Raw genomic sequence first — 19777 nt, forward strand, 5'->3', positions numbered from 1 at the left:
GTTCATGGGTGTATAAACAAGGAATTATGAATGCTTTAGCTGGATATTGGCTTTTAGTATGAGACTCTTCTGTTACCAGCTGCTCCTACTCATCTGGTCTGCTTCAGAGGAGGCAGCAGTACTGTGATCCACAGTGATAGTGACATAACAAACACAACAGCTGTTTAAAAAAAAAAAGTTTCACAGACATTTCTTGACATTCTGTTAAGAAACTGATTTAAATATCTAGATTTATCTGCATAAGCTCACTCAAAAGAAGCATAGATAACCTTACTGATCGTTTTGCTTTGATGGGAAGCTGCAGGGGAGGGAAACAGACCTTTATAATTCAGGTTATAAAGCAGTCTGCAAGGACTGGAGAAATATGTCTTTCCTTCTGAAAAATAAGACTTTGTAGTTTGCCAGGAGCTAAGATTAGTGGGTCAGACAGCAGTAGTTACCTCCAGGATCCCGGGGTACTCATCTACCTGTGAAGGGACACCACTTCATATGTTGCTAAATCCTACTGATGCGACAGAAACAGCCTACTGCTTGTCTGCCAGTTTTTAAGTCGCTTGGAGGTATTAAACAGTCTAATAAGGGACACTTGACTAGGGAAGGGGGCTTGAGCAGTGCTTGGATTTCATACCTGCAGGCACACCTGGATGGCAGACGTGCCAGATGGGTGGACACCGAGTTCAGATGAGACTTGCCTCCCTGCTCGCCTGCTTCTCCAGCCTGCTGCGTATCACTGCTGTCCTGCCTCCTGCTATGGGCCCCGCTCCATCCTGGAGTGCCTAACTAGATAGGTTTGCGTTCCTCCTAAGCGTGCTAAGCCCTGGGAAGTTCATCATGCAGCTAGTAATTATCAGGATGACTTACCTTCTTATCTATTGCTTCTGTTGTAAACCTGAACGGACCTTGGAGAGTCCTAAAAACGGTACGGGGTGTTTGTGCTCTGTGTGCTAGGCAAGTAGTAGTGCGATTCAAGCTGGAAGGGAGCAGCACAGGGTGCATCTTTAAGGCAACTCACTGGCTAGAACAGGCCCAATATCCAGGAGAATAAAAAGCATCTGTTAATTTGCAGTGACCCTTCTGAGCTGCCCAGGAAAATTCTTTTTAAGGCCATATTGTGGCCCATGTGGTTCTTCTCCGAGACAGGCTGCTCTTAAGCAAGGTCCTGCAGCTTGTCAGCAACTTCTTACCCCTCTTTGGGATGCCCAGCACCACCTGAATATCTGTGAGCTGTTGAAGCAAGAAAAACCAAAATTATTTTGGAGAGTCACTAATGTGCCGATCTTTTCCTTTTTGAAAAGTAGACTCTTAATGGTCTTCACATTTCCTCCTAAATAAATCTCTTGCCAAAAATACCAACCATCGCTGTCTATTGAGATGAGCAACTTTCAGTATTGCTTCAGCGAGAACGTGCCGCCTTGGCATTTATAAAACTATTCATATTTTCAAGCAGGATATTAATAATTTCTTACTTATGTTGAAGTGATGTAAGATGAAAAATTAATGTGGATGTTACTTTCTCTTCCAGATCTTGCAGGCTGGTTGTGCCTCTGATGTGCATAGTCTTAAATGAAGTCAGCATTTTCTTTTGAGCTCTAGTTTTACTTCCAAAGCAAGTAATAGGAAGCTGACACTGTAAATACCTGACAAAGTGTTTCAGACTGCTGAACTTTGTTTCATTCAGACTGGTCTTAATCAGCCTTATTACGGAAAAGGGAAAGTCCTTTGATGTGGTCCAAAACTTTGACTGTAGAAATTAGTGTAGCAGTGTTTCTCTTCAGTGACTAAATTGTGAGGTGGAAAGTGAAAGAGTTGGGCCCTTTCACACGTTAGGTTTTGACCACGTCTTAAGTTTCTTGGATCCCTTCTGCTCCATCTACCCACACAGCTAGAGAGAGTAATATTTCTTCTGGGGGGCATAAAAATTCCAGGGGATTCTTGAAGCACTTCTGATAAATGGTAAACATGCTGAAGACCTTCTTAAATATTGGCTGGTGACTTTGTGTTTAAAGGCTTAGTACTGGAATGGATGGCTTGTTAGAGTGGATTTGACTTTGGAGGTATTTGTAGAGTCGCTTTCTTCCACCATCTTTCTTTCCAACTTAAACCCAGTGATAAATTCTTTTTTTTTTATCATCACTGTTGTCTGTGTGGGAAGAATTGTGTCTCCAGGGAGAAGTTATCCGAGACTGTTAGGATCTCTGTCTCTTCAGTCTCTCCCTGCTATTCTTGTCTAGTGAAAAGCAATATGTTGAATGCTGTCATGGGCAAAGGGGGAAGCAAGGGAGAGAAATGGCCTGTTGCAGTTTCTGCCGTGGCACTGGGCGGGCAGGGCTGTGTGCAGGAGACACCACCGTGCCCTGGGACTGCGGGAAGTGCCTTTAACCTGCCTTAATAATTAATATTTGGGGAGAAGGAGAGGGCCCTGCAGGATAAATGAGCATTCATTGAGTGTACATGCAAACAGATGTTAGCTGAAGTAGAATGGAAGAGAAGATGCCCACTGACCCAAATTTCTTACAGTATCCTGTTCTATGTCTGAAACTTTCATGCTCAGACTACCTTAATAAGGAAACAGTTCCTTAAATGTTTTACCACATATGTTTTTACAATTTCATAATACACTGTTTAATGCATGCAGCCCATCTTGTCTGGGCTGCTGCCTTCACCATTGTTCTAAGCTGGACCATCATCGGCTCTCAGCTTGCGTGTGCTCAGCTGAGACTTGGACCAGTAATGGCTGGGTTTTGCCAGGAAACTTGGTGTTTTGTAAACACTTGGGTTTGCTGTTCTGAAATCTGTTAAATGGTCAGCACTTCTTTGAAAAGCAAATGGAAGCAATCTCATGGAAGCAATCCCATGGAAACAAAAAGCAATAAATGTTTGTGGTCACTTGAAAGGATTCAGAAGTTTATTATTGTTAGTTTCTGCAGGGGATGCAGAATAACAGCTGGAGTCATTGCATGTGTGCCGTGGGATTGTCATTTGCTACTTTTAATTAAGATCTGACTTTGTTTCTGTGCAAATATATCCCCTACTATATATATATTTTTTCAATCTGAAGAAGGCTCATGGCTTCATTTCACATCATTGGCAATGTCACCTTACCATCAGGAGTTCTTTAAAATAGCCTATTTTCAATGACTTAAGTCTCAGCTTCTTAAGTGTGAATGTCATTCTGAGTTATGGAAATGAAGTAGATAGTTCTTTGGTCATATAAAGTCAGACTGTATGAGGGCACGAGGTTTAACCTCACGTATGTGTTTTGGTTTCCTTAAAGCCTGTGTGTAGCTGAAATGCCTGCTGCGACACCAGGCATTGGTGGCCAAACCTGAGCCCCGGTGTCAAGTGCTGTTCTGAAAACAGCTGAGTATGTTTGGCAGAAAAAAAAATCACGGAAGGATAGAGAATATTTGAATTAAATACTACTTTTGCAAAATGTTACAGCTTACCTGAAATGAGTATTTCTGATAGGTGTACACTTAATCTTCCTAGTCATGTCCCTCACCCCTCCCCACTCTTTGCCATAAATATGGTTTGTAGTTAACTGTAAAGTACAGCGTAAGTCTAGATTAAGAACGGTGAAGAATATTTAGACGTTACACTATTCTTCCATTGAAAACTGAATGCTGGAGTATGATCGAGGAGATATAGGAGGGGCGGTTGTCAGCTATTGTCAGTTTTCTGCCAGAAAAATACAAGGGTCCGGAGAAAGGAAATGTTTCTTGTTATCTCTAAGGATGTACCTGGGATACAGAATGCTAAATGTGAGCCCTTGTGTTTGTCCTGGTGCTCTCCCATCCTTGCAGATGAGCCAGGAGCGCTTGGTAAGAAGCAGCTTTGCTCTGCAGGCTTTGATATTGCAGCGGCTCTGGTGTCTCATCCTTCTAAGAGGTATTTTGGCTTTGGTAACGTGGACATGAGGTGACAAACTGTATCTCTTCATGGTTCCCTGGCCTGACAGCAGCTGGGGTTTCCTCTGCTTTCTGGGGACGGTAAGGGCTTTTCATGGAGAGCGTAGGAGGGGGATGGCTCTTGAGCATCATATGTGGTGGAATCCTTAATCGACTTCAGTCCTTTGTAGCTTATCTGTCTTGCAAAAACATTCCGTACTCATCACTCCATTTCTATGACCTGTCCCATGGAGGGACTGCTTATTTTCCGTTTCAAACACACTTAAATTTAGCTTAACTGTTGAAAGACACTTCATTTCCTCTGGAGACATTTAAACTATTTTGCTGTGGTGAGAACTGTTTTCATGATTTGTCGCTGCTCTCCCAGTACTGTCCTCGAAGGGTCTGGCTGCAGCAAACTGCTCCAGCTTCTCACTGCCACGAGGGTGCTGAAGGAAATAGGCTTTTAACTCTTGCAGGGAGACTTTCTTCCCAGTGTGCACTGAAGTTTGCTCCCTTCTTTTTCCCTTTTCCTTTCAACAGAAGTTGAAATAACCCCTTACGCAAGTGGAAGAGAAGGATTTGGCACAGTCTTAGCAGTGCTGTAATTTAAAGTGAGCAGGTAGTTTTAATCCACAGACATTATACCTATGTGATTATCTTAACTGCCTATTATGCAAAAATAGCTGTAGTTAAAATGAAACTATTGCTTTTGTGTTTATTGTGAATGAGGTAACTACTTTTTAAAGCTTGATAGATTCCTGGATTGTTCTGTAGGGGCTTCTATCTCTGACAGTTCTAGCTTTTGTGCATCTTATTTGCCTTTCTACATATATTTTGAATTAAAACTGCTTAAAAGGAGATGATGAAAAAAAAATAAATCTTCAGCCTCTGAAACTCTTGTATTAACAGTGTATCACATCTGTTGAGCAGAGCGCATTGCTGGCAGGGTAGGGCAGAGTTCCAGATGCAGTGTGGTCTCACTGCACCCTGATGCTGGAGTAATGGGTGTCTTGCTGTACTGCTGCTACAGCCTCTGGAAGATGTCTGTGTGGGGTGTGAGTGTCCCAGCCAGGCACACAGGGCGCAGGTTGGGGGGATGCAGAGTTACTTGGGAGCTTGGGGAGAGGTTGTGCAGTGCTCAGAGTGCAGGTGAAATCAGCAGACAGGAGGTAGCCCTTCAGTTTTTCTAAGAGGTAAAACCAACTTGGAGCCCAGGGAAGGGAGGTGATGCTTCAGAGATGGAAGAAAAAGGATCAGGATTGCCTGAAAGTAAACTTTGGTTCTGTAGATCCCAAAGACAATAAGCAAAGGTCATTTCAGTAATTTTGTGCTATTACCTTCTTTTAATTTCCCTTCTTTCTCCTTCACAGTGGCTCTTGGTCGTAATCAGCCCTTGAAAAAGGAGAAACCGAAATGGAAAAGTGATTACCCCATGACAGATGGACAGTTGCGCAGTAAGAGAGATGAGTTTTGGGACACCGCACCAGCTTTTGAAGGTCGCAAGGAGATTTGGGATGCCCTCAAGGCTGCTGCACATGCTTTCGAGAGCAATGATCACGAACTGGCACAAGCAATCATTGATGGTGCAAACATAACACTACCACATGGTAGGTTCATCTAAGATGGATGTGGCCTGTGAGAAGTGTAATGTAGGTTAAGGCAAATGTGGTTTTAAGCTGAAAATCAATTGAGATATATATGCAATAGTTTAAAATGTGCCTGTACCTCAGTATGCATGTCTTCCTACTTGGTGTTTCAAAGCAAAATCATGTTTGTGTGTAGAGGGACCAAGAAAGGCTACTATTCTGTAGTTACCTGAATTCTAATGTATCATCTGGCACGTGGTATAATGCACAGTTTTAGGTGTCTGATCTCTGTAGGCAACACTTGTGACTTTCTGTAATTTTTTGAAACACCTGGATGCTCGAAGGCATAATTTTCTTATTTTTTTCCGAGCCTCCCTTTGTAAGGAAATAGATCCCCCGCACCACCACCACCACCACTACCCACCCCCATCTTATGGGTTTCTTTGGCACTTAAATTGTCAGGGGATTTTAAAGTTTCTCTTCTGAAGAGTATGAAAAACTTCCCCAAAACCTTGGTGCTGGCAGTCTGCTGTAAGATCTTTGAGATAAAGTCTAGGTACTTATTTTGAGTGCTTTCCCCATTGCTCTGTTGTTCTGAATTCTGTTGGTTGGTTGGGTTTTTTTTTTTTTTCAAGTTCTCTTCTCCCTCACTCCACCCTTCTGAAATTAATCACTTCCCTTTACTCCCAATAAAAATAGAGTTCAAGTTCTCTATTTAAAAAAAAAAAAAAAAGTAATTGAATGAATTTGTACCTTCAGTAACCTGAAACAGTCAGGATGAAACTGAGTATGAAAAAAACCAAACAAAAAAACCCCACAAAAAACCCCCAATCCACACCAAAAAAACCCAAACCAAAAAGCCCACCAACCCATGACAAAATGCACAAAACTGAAGCAGGCATGTGTTCTGGTTAAGTTCTGTTTGGTGCCCTCTCTTCCGTGGGTTGACTAGTGTCTTCTGGGGAGAGAAGAAGGGTTATTTGGAAGATCACATACGTTGCTTTCCAGGGTAACTAGTCTTCATTAGATTGAGTATTCATATTGCCTTTTTTTTTTTTTTTTATTGGTGATGTTTAGGACTTCAGTTCCCTTAAGAAGTCACAGTTGATCATGTATTCAGTTTGGAAGGGGTGGATTTAGGGATCTGTCTGTCTTTTCCCATACTAAAGTGTGAAGCATTACTAGTAGTTGTGGCTTAACGTGGTGTTTTCCCCACTTCTGTTGAGTAGTCAGGATCTCTGCAATGTCGCGAGAGTTGGAAACTTCCATAGCTGCAATACAACCTGGCTTTTCCATTATTCATGGCCAATCTGTTGTGGTCCTCCAGATCATTGTTTGTTTTCAAGGAGGTTTGTGGTTTGCCGGTTTGACTGATAATGAGGGAGTTTTCATCAAGGCTGCTTGCTTATGCATACAGAAATGGTTTCTGTAGTAGCTGTAGTTTTAAAGAGGCATTTGTCCATTATTTCCAGAACATGCCAATGCCAAGGAGATCTCAGGCCTCCTCTTTGACAGACTGTTGGAGGTCTGTATCCATTCTAGACCAAATCCATTAGAGAGAAAATTAATTTCCCTGCTGTAAGCTAAGATGGTTTTCAAAAGTGGGAGGAGTCGTCAAGTTGTCTGGTGTGGAACTGGTATCAGAAGACCTCTTTCTGCCCGTGTTTGTCATACGTGTTTCTTTCCTTGCACTAATTCATCAAACTGGCCAGAATCTGAAAATGCTAAATTACCTACAAGGCTTCCTGATTTTTATATATATCAACACTGTATTTTAAATAGCGTAGCATATTTATTCTGTTTCCAGAAAACAACAGAACAGTCTCATAAATTGATGATGATGCTAGATTTTTGTCCTTCCAAAACATCTACATTCCTGAAAGTGTCCCAGAAGAAGCTGGGTGTTTAGGCACTTGCAAGCTGGGGAGAATTGTATAGGTGAAAGGCATCTGGCAAAACAGGTAACTGAAGTTACTGCTAATTTTAAGTCACCATTCAGATAAATGGAAATCATTAATATCTCAGAGATTGCATATTTGCAGACCTAAGATAGTCACTGCATTGTTTTGTTTAATTGCTAAAAGAGTAGAGGCCAGGAAAATTCAATGTTACATATGGGGCAGGTTTAACAAAATATAAATTGCCTTCCTCTATGGTCTCTTACTGCTTACGTGAGTTGCTCTGCAGGTCGGATGTTTGCTCAGCCTGAAGAATTGTCTCGGTGTGTGACTGTCCACTCTCCATGGTGAGGGTCTGCATTTGCTTATGACCATACATAGAAGACCGATAGAAAAATAATTCTTTCAGTAAATGAAAATTTGAATCCAAAGCATGCTTTTGCAGTGAGAGGGATATTATTTGTATAATGTGGTTATGGAATTTGACAAGACCCCAGTAATGAGCTGTTTTGATGGTGTTAGATTATGTGTTCAGTTTAAATGTTGCACAAGTGTACATACAAACAGCACTTCCAAGGGAAACATTAGGTTTACAGTGTCAAGTCATGCAAAGAAGCAGTTTGACATGTTGGGTCTCTGCTTCGTCTCATTAAGCGGCATAACAGCTTGTAATTGTGGAGGAGGATTTTATTCAAGTGGGAAAGTTTAAGCAGTTTAAACCTGCCTGGAAATTTGAGTCTGTCTTTGGGTTCTGAGATGGAGTCACTTGTGTGTCTGTCTTCCTTGCCTACAAGAAGAGAAGTGATGTATATTTTCAACACTCCCAGATTTTGCAAATAGTGTTTCTTAGTTTTTTGAATACGTGCTTGTTAAGCTCAGACTTTATGAGCATGTTTCAGGCTTTTAAGTCCTAGCAGTTTCTGGTTGCAAGCAAAAATCTGAAACTGGGCAGATAACTCACATTTCTTCTCTTTGGGCAGCTTGAGGAGTGTAGGATGGATGCCATGCCCTGGAAATAAGCCTTTTAATGTCGTTGAATGTAATACTTAAGGGGGAAGAAGTATGTGAACTCTTAAATTTGGCTTTTCAGCAGACAGTTTGTTTCAGGTCCTGCCTACTGCTAGCAGACTGTAGGCTGCTTTCTAAGGCCCACATGCAGAATATTCAGAATATTTCAGAAATAAGTCAGGAATCCAAGTTGTGTCAGAAGCTCTGTTACCCAAGCTGGGCCTGGCCTAAGGCCGGATTCCAAATACAGAGAATATTTTGAATATTTTTCCAGAATCTTGAGTTTAGTAGTGATTTTTGTACCTGCATAATTGTTACTTGCGTTTTATTCAGCTTTCCACTGGTGACACTTGTACATCAGCTGCATGCGTAGTTCTCTCTGCAATGTGACCTTTCCGCTACAGGGAAAGCTACTTCTAGAAATTCAAGTATTTCTTCGTCATCAAGCATTGTTGGTGCCATATATGAATAGATTATGAATAAAAGCCTTCCATTTACGGACTCAATAATGCCCGTTGTCAGCAAACTGAGCTTATCTCCAGGCAGGTAGCACAAACAAACTGTCCTTGTTCTGAGTGATACCAAAACCCTCTGGGGTTTGGTTTACAAAAAACTTGCTTTGTGCAAAATTTAAGAAAGGAAGATAGAAATCCAGCTGCTCTGTGTGCATTAACTACCCAGTCCTGTGCTTACCCAACTTACACCGCTGTCTAGCTGTACTCACGTAACTGTTGAGCAGTGCTGTGCCCTGTCCTCCCACCCTGCCCTGGGCTCTGGGCAGGGACCTGGAGCGTGGCACGAGGCCTGTGTCACCTCTGAAATTCACCTTTTCTATCTTTTTTTATTGGCTGTAGCTCTTTACCTGGCCAGGCAGCAAATTCAGTTTGTTTTTCCATGTGCAGTTCAGGCAGTGTCTTCTATAGCAAAGTTAGAATGAGAATCAAAATGCTTGTAGAGGCTCCTGAAATAACACCTAAATGCCTACATGCCATTTTGCCATTTTGTCTTCTGGGCCGTGAGAAACCCTGGTAGAAACTCTTCGGGAATGCCTCCTTGGAGTTTAGGCTTTGTTTCTTCAAATAGGAGCAAAAGGGAAAATTTGTTGCTCAGGCAGTGCATGAAAATGCTCCGTATTTCCCCAAAGAAAGCAACCATTTGGGAAGATGACATGCAGAAATCAAGATATTTTTTTTTTTTTTCACTAAGTAAATAATTTGACAATGTAGCTGTAGCATTTTTGTACGTGAAAACTTCTATTTGTGATGGGACAGACAAGGATGGGATGTTCTTCCTTTGATTTCTTAGCTCACCAAAGAATTCCTATGGAAAACTAACATCAACTGAGATAAATTTCTTTAACTCTATCGAAAACATGGAAAACTTCTAACTAATTTTTTCCTCTCCCAGAGGAAGAGGTCTTCTGCAAAATGATGCAATACTGTGAGACTGTGGCATTTCCTCCTATTTATTTTCTTTGTGCACAACTGAGGCTTAAAAAACCCAAACCAAATCCATAGATCCCCATTTTTAACTGTCCCTGTGTGGTAAGCATGTTGTGTATGCATTCAAGCTGTGTATTATAAAATTAAACCTTGCGGGAAGTGGAGGAGTGGGAAGAGGGGGCTGGGGAGTGAGTAAGGACTGGCAGAGGTTTGCAGATACAGATTCTGGCCCTAGCTGATGCTGCAAAAATAAAATTGCTTTTTTTATTGCAGAAACCTATAGGAAAGGGAGGAAAAACTCACATCTTTTAATGCTGTGCTCAGCCAGATACCTCACTTGTCTAACCTGTGTGAGGAAGACTCTAACCAGTGTAATTTTTCTAATGGATGCCTTTTGCTGTCTTCCGCGGTTAAAAATAGCATGTAAGAAGCATTAAATAAATAAATAAGCTTGTGGGATGGGCTTAGCACTTCTCATCTATCTTGGGTGCCTCTGTGGGATGTATTTAAAAATAGAAATAACGTTATCGCCAATTTATACTTTTTTTTTCCTGATGTCTTAAAGTAGCACATCCTCAATATTTTATTAATGAGTCCATTTAAATTTAATGAAGAACAGTTTTACATACTTCTCAGCTATCAAAAAGGAAATGTTGGAGCATGTGGTATTTTATTAGGGTCTGCACCGAATGTTAGTGTTGAGCTGAACTTGTCCTGAAAGTAGTTAATATTAATTGGAATCTGTCTGGGGTTAAGTGGACTTTTGAAATTTCAGGATGGACACTTAATCCGCTATAGCGTTGTTACCAGTATATTGGATTTAACTCTTTTAATGCTGTTTGAACAATAAAAGGGCCTCTCTGCTAAGACTGGCTTTGTGCTTGGGAGCAGTCAACTTCTCTGTGCCTTAAAACACAGCCCCTGTAGCTCGCAGCAGGCTTTTGCAGCGAGCAGTCTTGCAGCGCTGGCTCTTTGTGTGCAAGCAGAACTATCGCATTCACTGTGTGTAACACTTGAGATCATCAAAAGTAGGGATGTGAGTATTAAATGCTGGTGAAAAGTAGGTGAAATTACTGAAAGGTTCTTGCTGTGAGCAGAGCATTTTCTTCTCCTTCGGGTGAAATATTGAACAGAAAACAGTAATAATAATAATAAAAAAACTCAAACCAAAAAAACCAAAGCCAGCAGCAATGGTGTAGAGGAAAGAATGCTTCACCTCCACTGTTTACCCCACCCACCCCAGTCCAAACACAAATTCCTAATTCTAGAAAAACTCCTTGCCCCCCCCCGCCCCCCTTGACCTGTATGCATCGTACTGTGTTTTGCTGCCTTTGGGCCTGATGTTTCCCTGCACTAAAGAGCAGCTTTTAATGGCTGTGCCTGCAGTCCTGCATCCTTCTGAGCGCTGCCTCCCCTTTGTGTGCACTGGAGTTTCAGAGACTGTCGCTGTCTCAAAGGACATTACATCACTTCATGTACCTGCTGTTCTTTATTTATACCAGCTATCAAGACCTTGGGGGTGCAAGGTGGAGGGGGAGAGAAGATGATAGCTAAAGCTGATGGAATGGTATGATTTTGGATAAAGAGGAGAGCAGCCCATAGCACGGGTGTGTTTGGCAGGATGTCAGTGTTGCTTTTAGCATTGATTGCATTCAGCGTGCGAGAAGTCCCAAGGAGGTTTTTATGCTGCTTAAGTAAATCACTGGGAGCGTTGGGAAACTTCTGCTCCCTGCCTGGAGGTGGTATTTCACCTTCTCTCATTGGTCTTGAAGTAAATCGGAAGAATTATTGAAATGAAAAATTATGGAAATGAAAGCTGTGCCTGTGCTCAGAAGTGTTGGGCGGGCTCACAGGTTATTGATGATGGGCATCAGTGTGCTTTCTTGCTGCCTAGTGCTGGTAGACTGTTCATATGTTACCTTTTTAGGATGGTGTTTTACTAACTTTGTTCAGTGGATGCTGTTACTTTGATGCTATACTCACTGACATTATTCTAATGTTTAGGGAAATTTCAGGCTGACAGATCTTGCCTTGCTGTAACTTCTTTTCTGCAGTAGTTTCATGAAAAGCTTATATACCAAGATCATGCTGGTGCAAGAAATACGGGATTTGCCTAAAGCAGCTTTCCCCGGTGTTTGAGACTGGATGGCAAACACAGTCTGGACTGGTGGTAGAGGCAAACCAAAAGCAAAGTTATCCTCTTCTTCCTTGCAGGGCTGAGGACCACAGTGATGGGAAGGCTGAGCGTACATGCCATCACTGTTAGTCATCCCAACCAGCTTCATCCTTGCTTATAAGGAGAGTGGAGGGTGTACAGACCGTCCTTTGCACAACAAAACCACCTGAGGTTGCACGTGACTTGGAGTGAGGAAAGGGAGGAGCGATCCCAGTAGCTTGTTCTTGTAGAAAGAGTAAGGGAGGATGAAAATAGCATTCAGTGCTTTTATTGAAAAGAAACCAGACAGTTCTCTGTCCCGGAGAGGGGAAATTAGCACCCACATCCCAGAGGACCCAAAAGTGTCATTTTAAGGCTGTATCAGCCATTAGTGGCTGTGCCACTTTGTAATAATTTAACCAAAGGTGTTATGTATCACCAGCATACAAACTGTTCTGTATTAAAACCAGATCATATATCAGAAGAGGGATTCTTTGTGCTACCCAGAAGCGAAATCAGGCATACTTTTTCTAAGACAATTTGAGGCATGGTCTCTAATTGAATTTATTAGAGATTTTATTCTGTTGCAGACTGTCCATCACCTTTTGGAAAATATATCTAATGTGATGCTTTTTACCTATTAAATAGGAATATTTCCCAAACTCTGTTTCTCTGTGAATGTTAAGGATCCTCATGTCACATGCTTGATCTTTGTTGACATCTGAGAATTGCTGCATGTGAGTGCCAGTGGTGGGATGCTACTGTAGATGAGCTTTCTGCAATGGGCCCTGCGTATCCGTCTCGTATACTGATTTTCCAGGCTCCCAAAACATGTAATTGCTAAAAGCGAGCTGCTAGATGTAGACAGAAGAGGAAGCAGTAGAAATTAGTCAACAGGCTCTCAGGAGTTAGTCTTTAACGTTGTACAATAATTCAGAAATACCTACAACAAAATTGTATAGTAGATGTTTAACACTGACCATTTAATGTATGTCTCCCATAAAATAAGTAGCTCCAAAAGTGGAACTCTAATTTTTATACTGCTTTTTGTGTGATGGCTTTATTGGACTTAACTGTTGTAGTGATGAATCTGTACAGTAAACTTTGCCATGGCATCTTTAGCATTTAAATTGAATCTGTTTCTGTAAACTGCTGCCTGTTAAGCCGCAAGATCCATGGGTTTTTTTCTCCCACCCTTGCCTGCAACTACTGTATCCATTGCTTAGCCTTTGCTAGGGGATTAAGGCTGTAGGAATTGCTTTCTCAGTAGCTCATTTGTCTGAAGAGACTTTTTAATTGTCATTGACAAAATATTTTTTCTATAATGTATTACATTGTCTGCACACATGTGAAATGTTGAACAATGTGTTACTGTGTGGGGATACAGAATGCTCGCTCAGGTTTCTCTAAAGTCTCTTTAAAAGGATAGTGAAAGGATTTGGTGACTGTGGCTGTCTAATTTTAGATTTCAGCAGAGTTAGGAAAGCTTTAGGAGGTCTGACTATCAAAGCGTATCTGTCAATATGATCAGCAGTAGTACCGAGATAAGCACATAGGCTGTAAAAAGCTAAGGAAACTAAAATCTTTCTGTAGTGAGCATCATAAAATTTACAGTTGAGGCTATTAGGTTTTTTGCTTCTTATTTTTGGGGGGTTTTGTGTTTTTGTTTTGTTCTAAACTCTGCTCAGTAGAAAGCAGTTCTTAGTTTGAGGGGAGGCTTCTCTGTTTTGTTTTTACTTAGGGTAAAAAAAAATACCAACAGTAAGGAATTAAAAGCCCAAAATTGCTGGTGTCTTGCAAGGAACCAGGCGAGTTGTTGTTAGTGCTGAGGACGTGAGTGTGCGTTAGGAGAGTGCTTGTGTTTTGGTTTTTCTTCGACACATCAATGTCTATTTTTAAAAGTTGTTGATGTCAAGTTCCCTCAGGTTTATCTTTGCTAAAATGGTTAGTGAATACATTGAGTCTGGCTTTTACAAGACTGCACCCAGACTGGTTTTAATACCTTCCTGCCTCCGTGTGTGTGCGGTACCGATAGATACTCTGGAAGAGGGAGGTGGGAGCTGCAGCCCCAGTTTTGGTGGTGCCCCTCTCAAGTTTTGGCTGCTCTGGTTGTTGCAGTCTCATCATCACATCACTCTGAAGCATGGACGTGATGCAAAGACGTGACAAACTTGACAAGAAATGCTACTGTCCCACTGCTGGATGAGCACCTGCTCTGGGCTCCTGCGAAGCAGTGGGGGAGACAACTCATCCTCAAAATCCATTTCATGGAGCAGCTTTGCGTATGCTCCTTCTGCCCTCTCTGTCCACAGAAAGTACCTCCTGCTGATGAGAAATCTCTGAAATGCTCTGGCTGTTTCACTTCTGCTCAAGCACAGTAATTGCTTTTTCGTTAGAAGACTTCATCTAAATTAGGAATCTTCAACTGGTGGCCTCCAGGCTGTGTGCTCCCTGCTCAGCCACTGAATTCAACCTGCTCCAACCCGCTTCTCGGTGGCTGCTTGGAGGCAGCCAGCAAGGTGGCGGCTCTTCCTCCTCTGCTGTTTCTTACCTACGTGATTCTTGGCGTTTTCTTTGTCATTGAACTGGCATGCCTGGGAAGATGCCTTCTGACTCTTGGGAAATGCCTTTTTCCAGGGAGGCACATGCAGCGCTGGGGAAGGGCAGGTGCGCTGCTGCACGTGCCAAGTCCTTACAAACGTTACACAAAATCAAACGTTACACTCAAATCAAGAAGCATCCCTTCGCTCTGTGGCTGTTGCAGCTGACGACTGGCCAGATGCTTAGAAGGTCTAGCAAGTTGTCTGGTAAAAGGAAGAGAATCGTTTCATTGTTGCTTTTGATTCATGTGAAATTTAAGAAGACAAAAGTCAATTATTACACCAGTTGCTTCAACTTTTACTGTCCTTTGGAAAAGGATTCAAATGTAGATGCAAACTGCAACATGTTTAAACCTTTTCTCTACAGCCTTGTTTCTCATTCTTTTTTACTAGTTTCTGTTGTCACTTGGTTTAACAGCACTGTGTAAGTCCATAAAGCCTCATCACATGACTTGCACAATTGGCAGCTTTGGCTGCATTTTTCTTTTTAAACTGGAACTTCAAGGAGGAGATATTAGGTTTATAAATATGAGTGAGAAAACAGCTCTTCCTGGCTGAAAATACAGCACGTTATTTCAGTTCCTGGATGCTTAAAGCAATCCATTTGTTTACCTTCACACTGAAAAAGGGCAAGTTTGCAACGTTTATTTATAGACTATAGTGCAGTAGAAACACCTTATTTCATAGTAACCACTTCAGAGCTGGGAGTTGAAAGCTTTGGAGAGACCTTTGATTCAATTTTTATGTTTAAGTGGGGTTGTGAATGCTTATGCTTTTTGAGTACTTTCCCTGTTTCCCCCTTGAAAGCCTTCTAGGGAAGGGAGGCCAGGAGTTAATGCAAATCACCCCATCCTGCATTGACTTGGAGTCTTAAAGCCAGTTGGTTTTGCTTTTCAGCTATGTTTTGTCCTATCTTTGCTCCAGTTTTTACTCTAAAAGGACCCACTGAAAGCAGTGTGTTACTGTGAAGTTGTCTATAAAGCACAAAATAAACTGAGGAAGATAAACCCTTGTTTTTATGTGGAGTGGGGTAAGAGCTTTCCTAAATAGCAAAGCTAGCTGTTGCTGATTTCTTTCATTTGATGTAATTCCTTGGATTGTGTTCACTTGAGTCAGAGGAGGTATGCAAGGGAGCAGAGGGGCAATGCTGTATAGCAGGATGGGGCTCCTGCTTTGCCAGGTCTGTTCTTTAGAGCTGTGGGCACTTTGGAGGGCAGAGTGTGTGTACTAGCAGGGGAATTACTGAGAGCTAGTGACTTTGAAGTATGTGGGTTTGTTCAGCATTTCTTTTGGGTATTAGGCACAGCGTGGAAGAAAGCAGAATATGTATTCTCAATTTGGTAAAGTGGCGATGGCTTCCCAATACTGACCAGGGCTGTGGATCCTGAATTGCTTTAAGAAGCAGAGCAAGATGAGCAGGTTGCCTGCTTCCCTTTACACAACCTTCTTGTTGCCCCTGCACATCTCTTGATGGAGCTGCAGGATGCTGAGCAGGGTCAGTGAGCATCTCTAGGTTTAAAATGTCCTTTGCCGCAACATTGGATCAGTTCTCCCATCCAGTTTATAAGACAGCTGCAAGCACCTATAGCAGGACGACTCAGTGAGTATCACAGCAGCATGAAGAAGCAGGAGCTGGGAGTCAGGTAAGTGCTAGGATGGCTTTACTGCTCAGAAAGACATATGTGCATCACCAGCCTCACATCTCGTGGGAAGGGACCATCTATGAAGGGTCTTTACTTTTACAGCTAGTGGCTTGCATGCGTTTTAGAAAGAAAAAGATGTAAACCAGTAGTGGTTTTAGAATGCAGTGCACTCATCTACCACATAATAGTGCTGTTAAGAATCACTTTATTACATGGGTTATTCATTTCCACGCCCGCACTGGGTGTGACTCCAGGTTTCTGAAGAGCACTGGGTGCAGCCCCTGCATCTTGGGACAGCTGTGCTCCACTGGGATGTAGTTAGAAGTGAGAGGTAGAGATGCTTGGAGTATCATCCATCACTAGGCTGGCACCATGCACCTTGTAACTGAATTAAACCCTTGTGTTTGGTATGGTATTTTTCATTAGAGAAATAATTCTTACAGAATTGAACTGTTCAAGAGATCCCCTGACTGAAAATTAGAGAAATGCTGATAAATTATTTTGAAATTGGCCAATTCCGTGTGAGAAGGCTGCATCGGCAGCACCTACAAGGCGATGCTCCACAGGGCTAGTGTTTCTCTCATTTTCAAGGAAGCAAATAAGAGCTAGGCTAACGTTTGGCCAATATTCGTGTTCTTTCTGCATTGCAACTGCTGTGCATAGCGTGTGGTAGGAAGCTGAGTACAGAGATCTGTGAGTAGAGAATAGGGGGAAATGACAATAGCTAATCAATGAGGCAATTAAAGATAATCTTTGGAATTGGGTTAGCCTATCACTGCTGGAGGTGCTTTTATTCTAATGGTGCACTCCTTTTTATAATTTTGATTTTTTTTTTTTTCCATCCCCTTGAAAATTCCAGATTGTTATGTGGGATCTCTTACTCTGTCCTCCCATTCACTTAAATCTGAGATACTTGGGCTGTTACCCAGACACTGAGGACTAAGTACATGTGTTCGCAATGTAAAACACACCTTGTGCTGCCTTAAAGCAAAGGGCTACTGTGGAAGATGGTGAGAAGACCCATCCGTGTTTGGGAATTGCTTAAATTTCCTTATTCCCTTATAGGTGCTTGCAGCACTGGGATGCATTTGATTCTGTGGCGGCTGGCTTGTGTGTTGGGTGTTTCCCATAGGAATGGTACAAGCTCTCTGCCGTACTGCCTGCAGTGTGGTGCTGGTGAAGAACACGTTACGCTGTTGTGCTTCACTGGGCTCCTCCTAACCTTGAAACAGAGTCTGATTTTTCTCAAAAACCTCTTCAGTCCAAAGCTACAATGAAGATGATGCTTTCTGGCATTTCTGCTGTGATTAATATTTTTAAGAGGTGCACAACATCCTTTCGGAGGGACTCTGGAATTCCATGTTTTCTTCAAATGGAGCATTGATTCAGATCATCAGGTTGTGAAGCAGTTGTGGCTGGCCGAAATATTTATATATCTAAGTGCAGGTTAGAAACTATCAACCCTTCAAATAAAAACGCACTTACTGCTGCGTCCCACAGTTGTTTTCCTTACATATTTTTAACTTCTGCTCTTGTTTTTTGAAAGGTATTTTGAGGAATTTCGTCAACATAATTGCTTGGACTGTTCTCAAGTCTCTTCCCCTGGTAGCATATGCCCGTCTGTTTCCTGTCTTTGGTTTCAATTTGCCTTTTCTGGTGTGGTGAGGATGGCTGTACAACTGTTTTCAGAATTGCATTTGTTTTTTATTTAATCATTAATGTGTGACCAGGAAAGTGCAGCTAACTCCTTTAAGGAAAAAAAAAACCAACCAAAAAAAACCCCCCAATGAACCAAGACTGACTCTACATGGTGACCATTAAATGCTCAAAATAAACCCTAAATAAACCCAGACAAAAGAACATCTTGAATTCTTCATATAAGAACCTGCAGACTGCTTGTTGATCTGCATGTTATGGATGTTCCAGACAGGAGTATGTCTGATTTAAGTGAATAATATTCCTCAGGTATGTGGTACTGGTCAGGACATCATGTCTAGTTTATTCGATCCTTCATAGGAGTGGACATTTACTCCATCACTGGCCACTTTCAGTGGCAAAACTAGGTGTCTTTTTCATTTGCCTTGCTGCTGCTAGTAAAATGAGGAAAAAGAAGCATGAAGTGTTTAAAATGTATTTTTCACTGAAAAGTTCAGTGTAAGCCAATGAGACACCCTTAGATGCTGCCTTCAGTGTGCAAAGATGATCTTCAGAGGTGGTGTTGCTTGCTTCTGTAATTGATACAGAGTGTTTTGCCCTAAAATTGGTGTTCCTGAAGGAATTGGTGTCCTTCAGAGCAGTGCCTCAGATTGATAAACAAGGGGCTCGGCCAGACCTTGGGCGTCTCGCTTGCTCCTTGCCCATGGACGCATCCTGCTCCTCTTCCATGATCTCCAGTTGACTGTGGCCATGACATTTATCATCTTTCACTGTGTTGGCTTCAGGTATTTCAATAACAGGAAGATGGCAATTTTTCTCCAGGAGCCAAGCAAGACAGTTATGATCAGAAGTGTCAGAGTCGCTTCTCCCTAGCGCAACTTTTTAGGGCCAGGCGGTGGCTGAGGAAAGTCCTGCCTGGGCTGTGTCACAGAGAGCCCAGTCGGTACTTGCTAGCCTCGTAGTGAGCCAAAAGGAGCTATTTTTGTGCTTCTAAATCTTCCACAACCTCCTCCATTACATACCTTGGGATGGTAACTTCAAGTTGTCACTGGGCTTCGGGACAGGCTGCAGAACAGATTCACCTCTGGAAATGGAGGAGGAACTCCTGAATATCTTCAGCACTGAGCAGGCTGGTAAGGGTGCATCGGTGCCTGAACGAAGCATGTGGTAGACACCTGCTTCATCTGGTGAAATCCGGGTTTGCTAGTAAGGGGAAAAATACTAATTTCTAAGAAAAGTAGGTTTTTTTCCATGGTGCTAAGGTACTCTGTGATAGTACAACTTGAAAAGGTTGAAACAATAAGGCACTTCTAAATCATGACTTGAAAGAGGCTGAGTGAGTTTGGACCTAGAGCTGGCCATTGCTTTTTGCTGACAGTTATCACTGAGAAGTGGAGTGGGCTTTGCTTTTTTGCTGATACACATCTGAGCCTAACAGAGAGCCTAGTACAGTGTAAGTGGTTTGGTTTGTAGCACTATTGCAAAGAAAAATTGCAACAAAATAAAGTGTGCATTTCTGTACATGTTTTGGCTATTAGCCATTATACAGAAATAATGAAATCTCAGAGCTGTCTTTACTTGTTCCGCAGCAATTCAGCAAGTTTTTGGTAGAAGGTCATAGCTGCAGCAAGGTCGTGAGTTTGTAACCTATCTGGGCTCTCGCCATCTGTGTGGATCCCTGCTAGGTGCATGTTTGGGTCATGATGCAGCTCTGACTAACATGCACTCTTCAACCTTTATGCTTAATCAATATTTTTTTTTCTTTTTTTTTTTTAAAATTATAAATAAGGTAACTGAAGGAACAGCATCTTGGAGGTGAAGAGCACGTTACATGGGATAAAGCTATGCTGCAGCCTTCTGTTGCTTCACATCTTTCCCGTAACCTTTAATCCCCTCCAC

The 19777-nt window shown here is 42.1% G+C and overlaps 1 protein-coding gene across 1 annotated transcript in view; it reads left to right on the plus strand.

The window, feature by feature from the left end:
- The window catches only part of UBTD2 (ubiquitin domain containing 2), a 61100-nt gene that overhangs the window by 25329 nt on the left and 15994 nt on the right, over positions 1-19777 (plus strand). The window contains exon 2 of the mRNA XM_056349873.1: positions 5261-5497. Within this exon, the coding sequence (XP_056205848.1) occupies positions 5261-5497 (237 nt within the window). The remainder of the gene's footprint in view (positions 1-5260; positions 5498-19777) is intronic.

Source organism: Falco biarmicus, chromosome 8 (assembly GCF_023638135.1).
Source record: "Falco biarmicus isolate bFalBia1 chromosome 8, bFalBia1.pri, whole genome shotgun sequence".
NCBI lineage: Eukaryota > Metazoa > Chordata > Aves > Falconiformes > Falconidae > Falco > Falco biarmicus.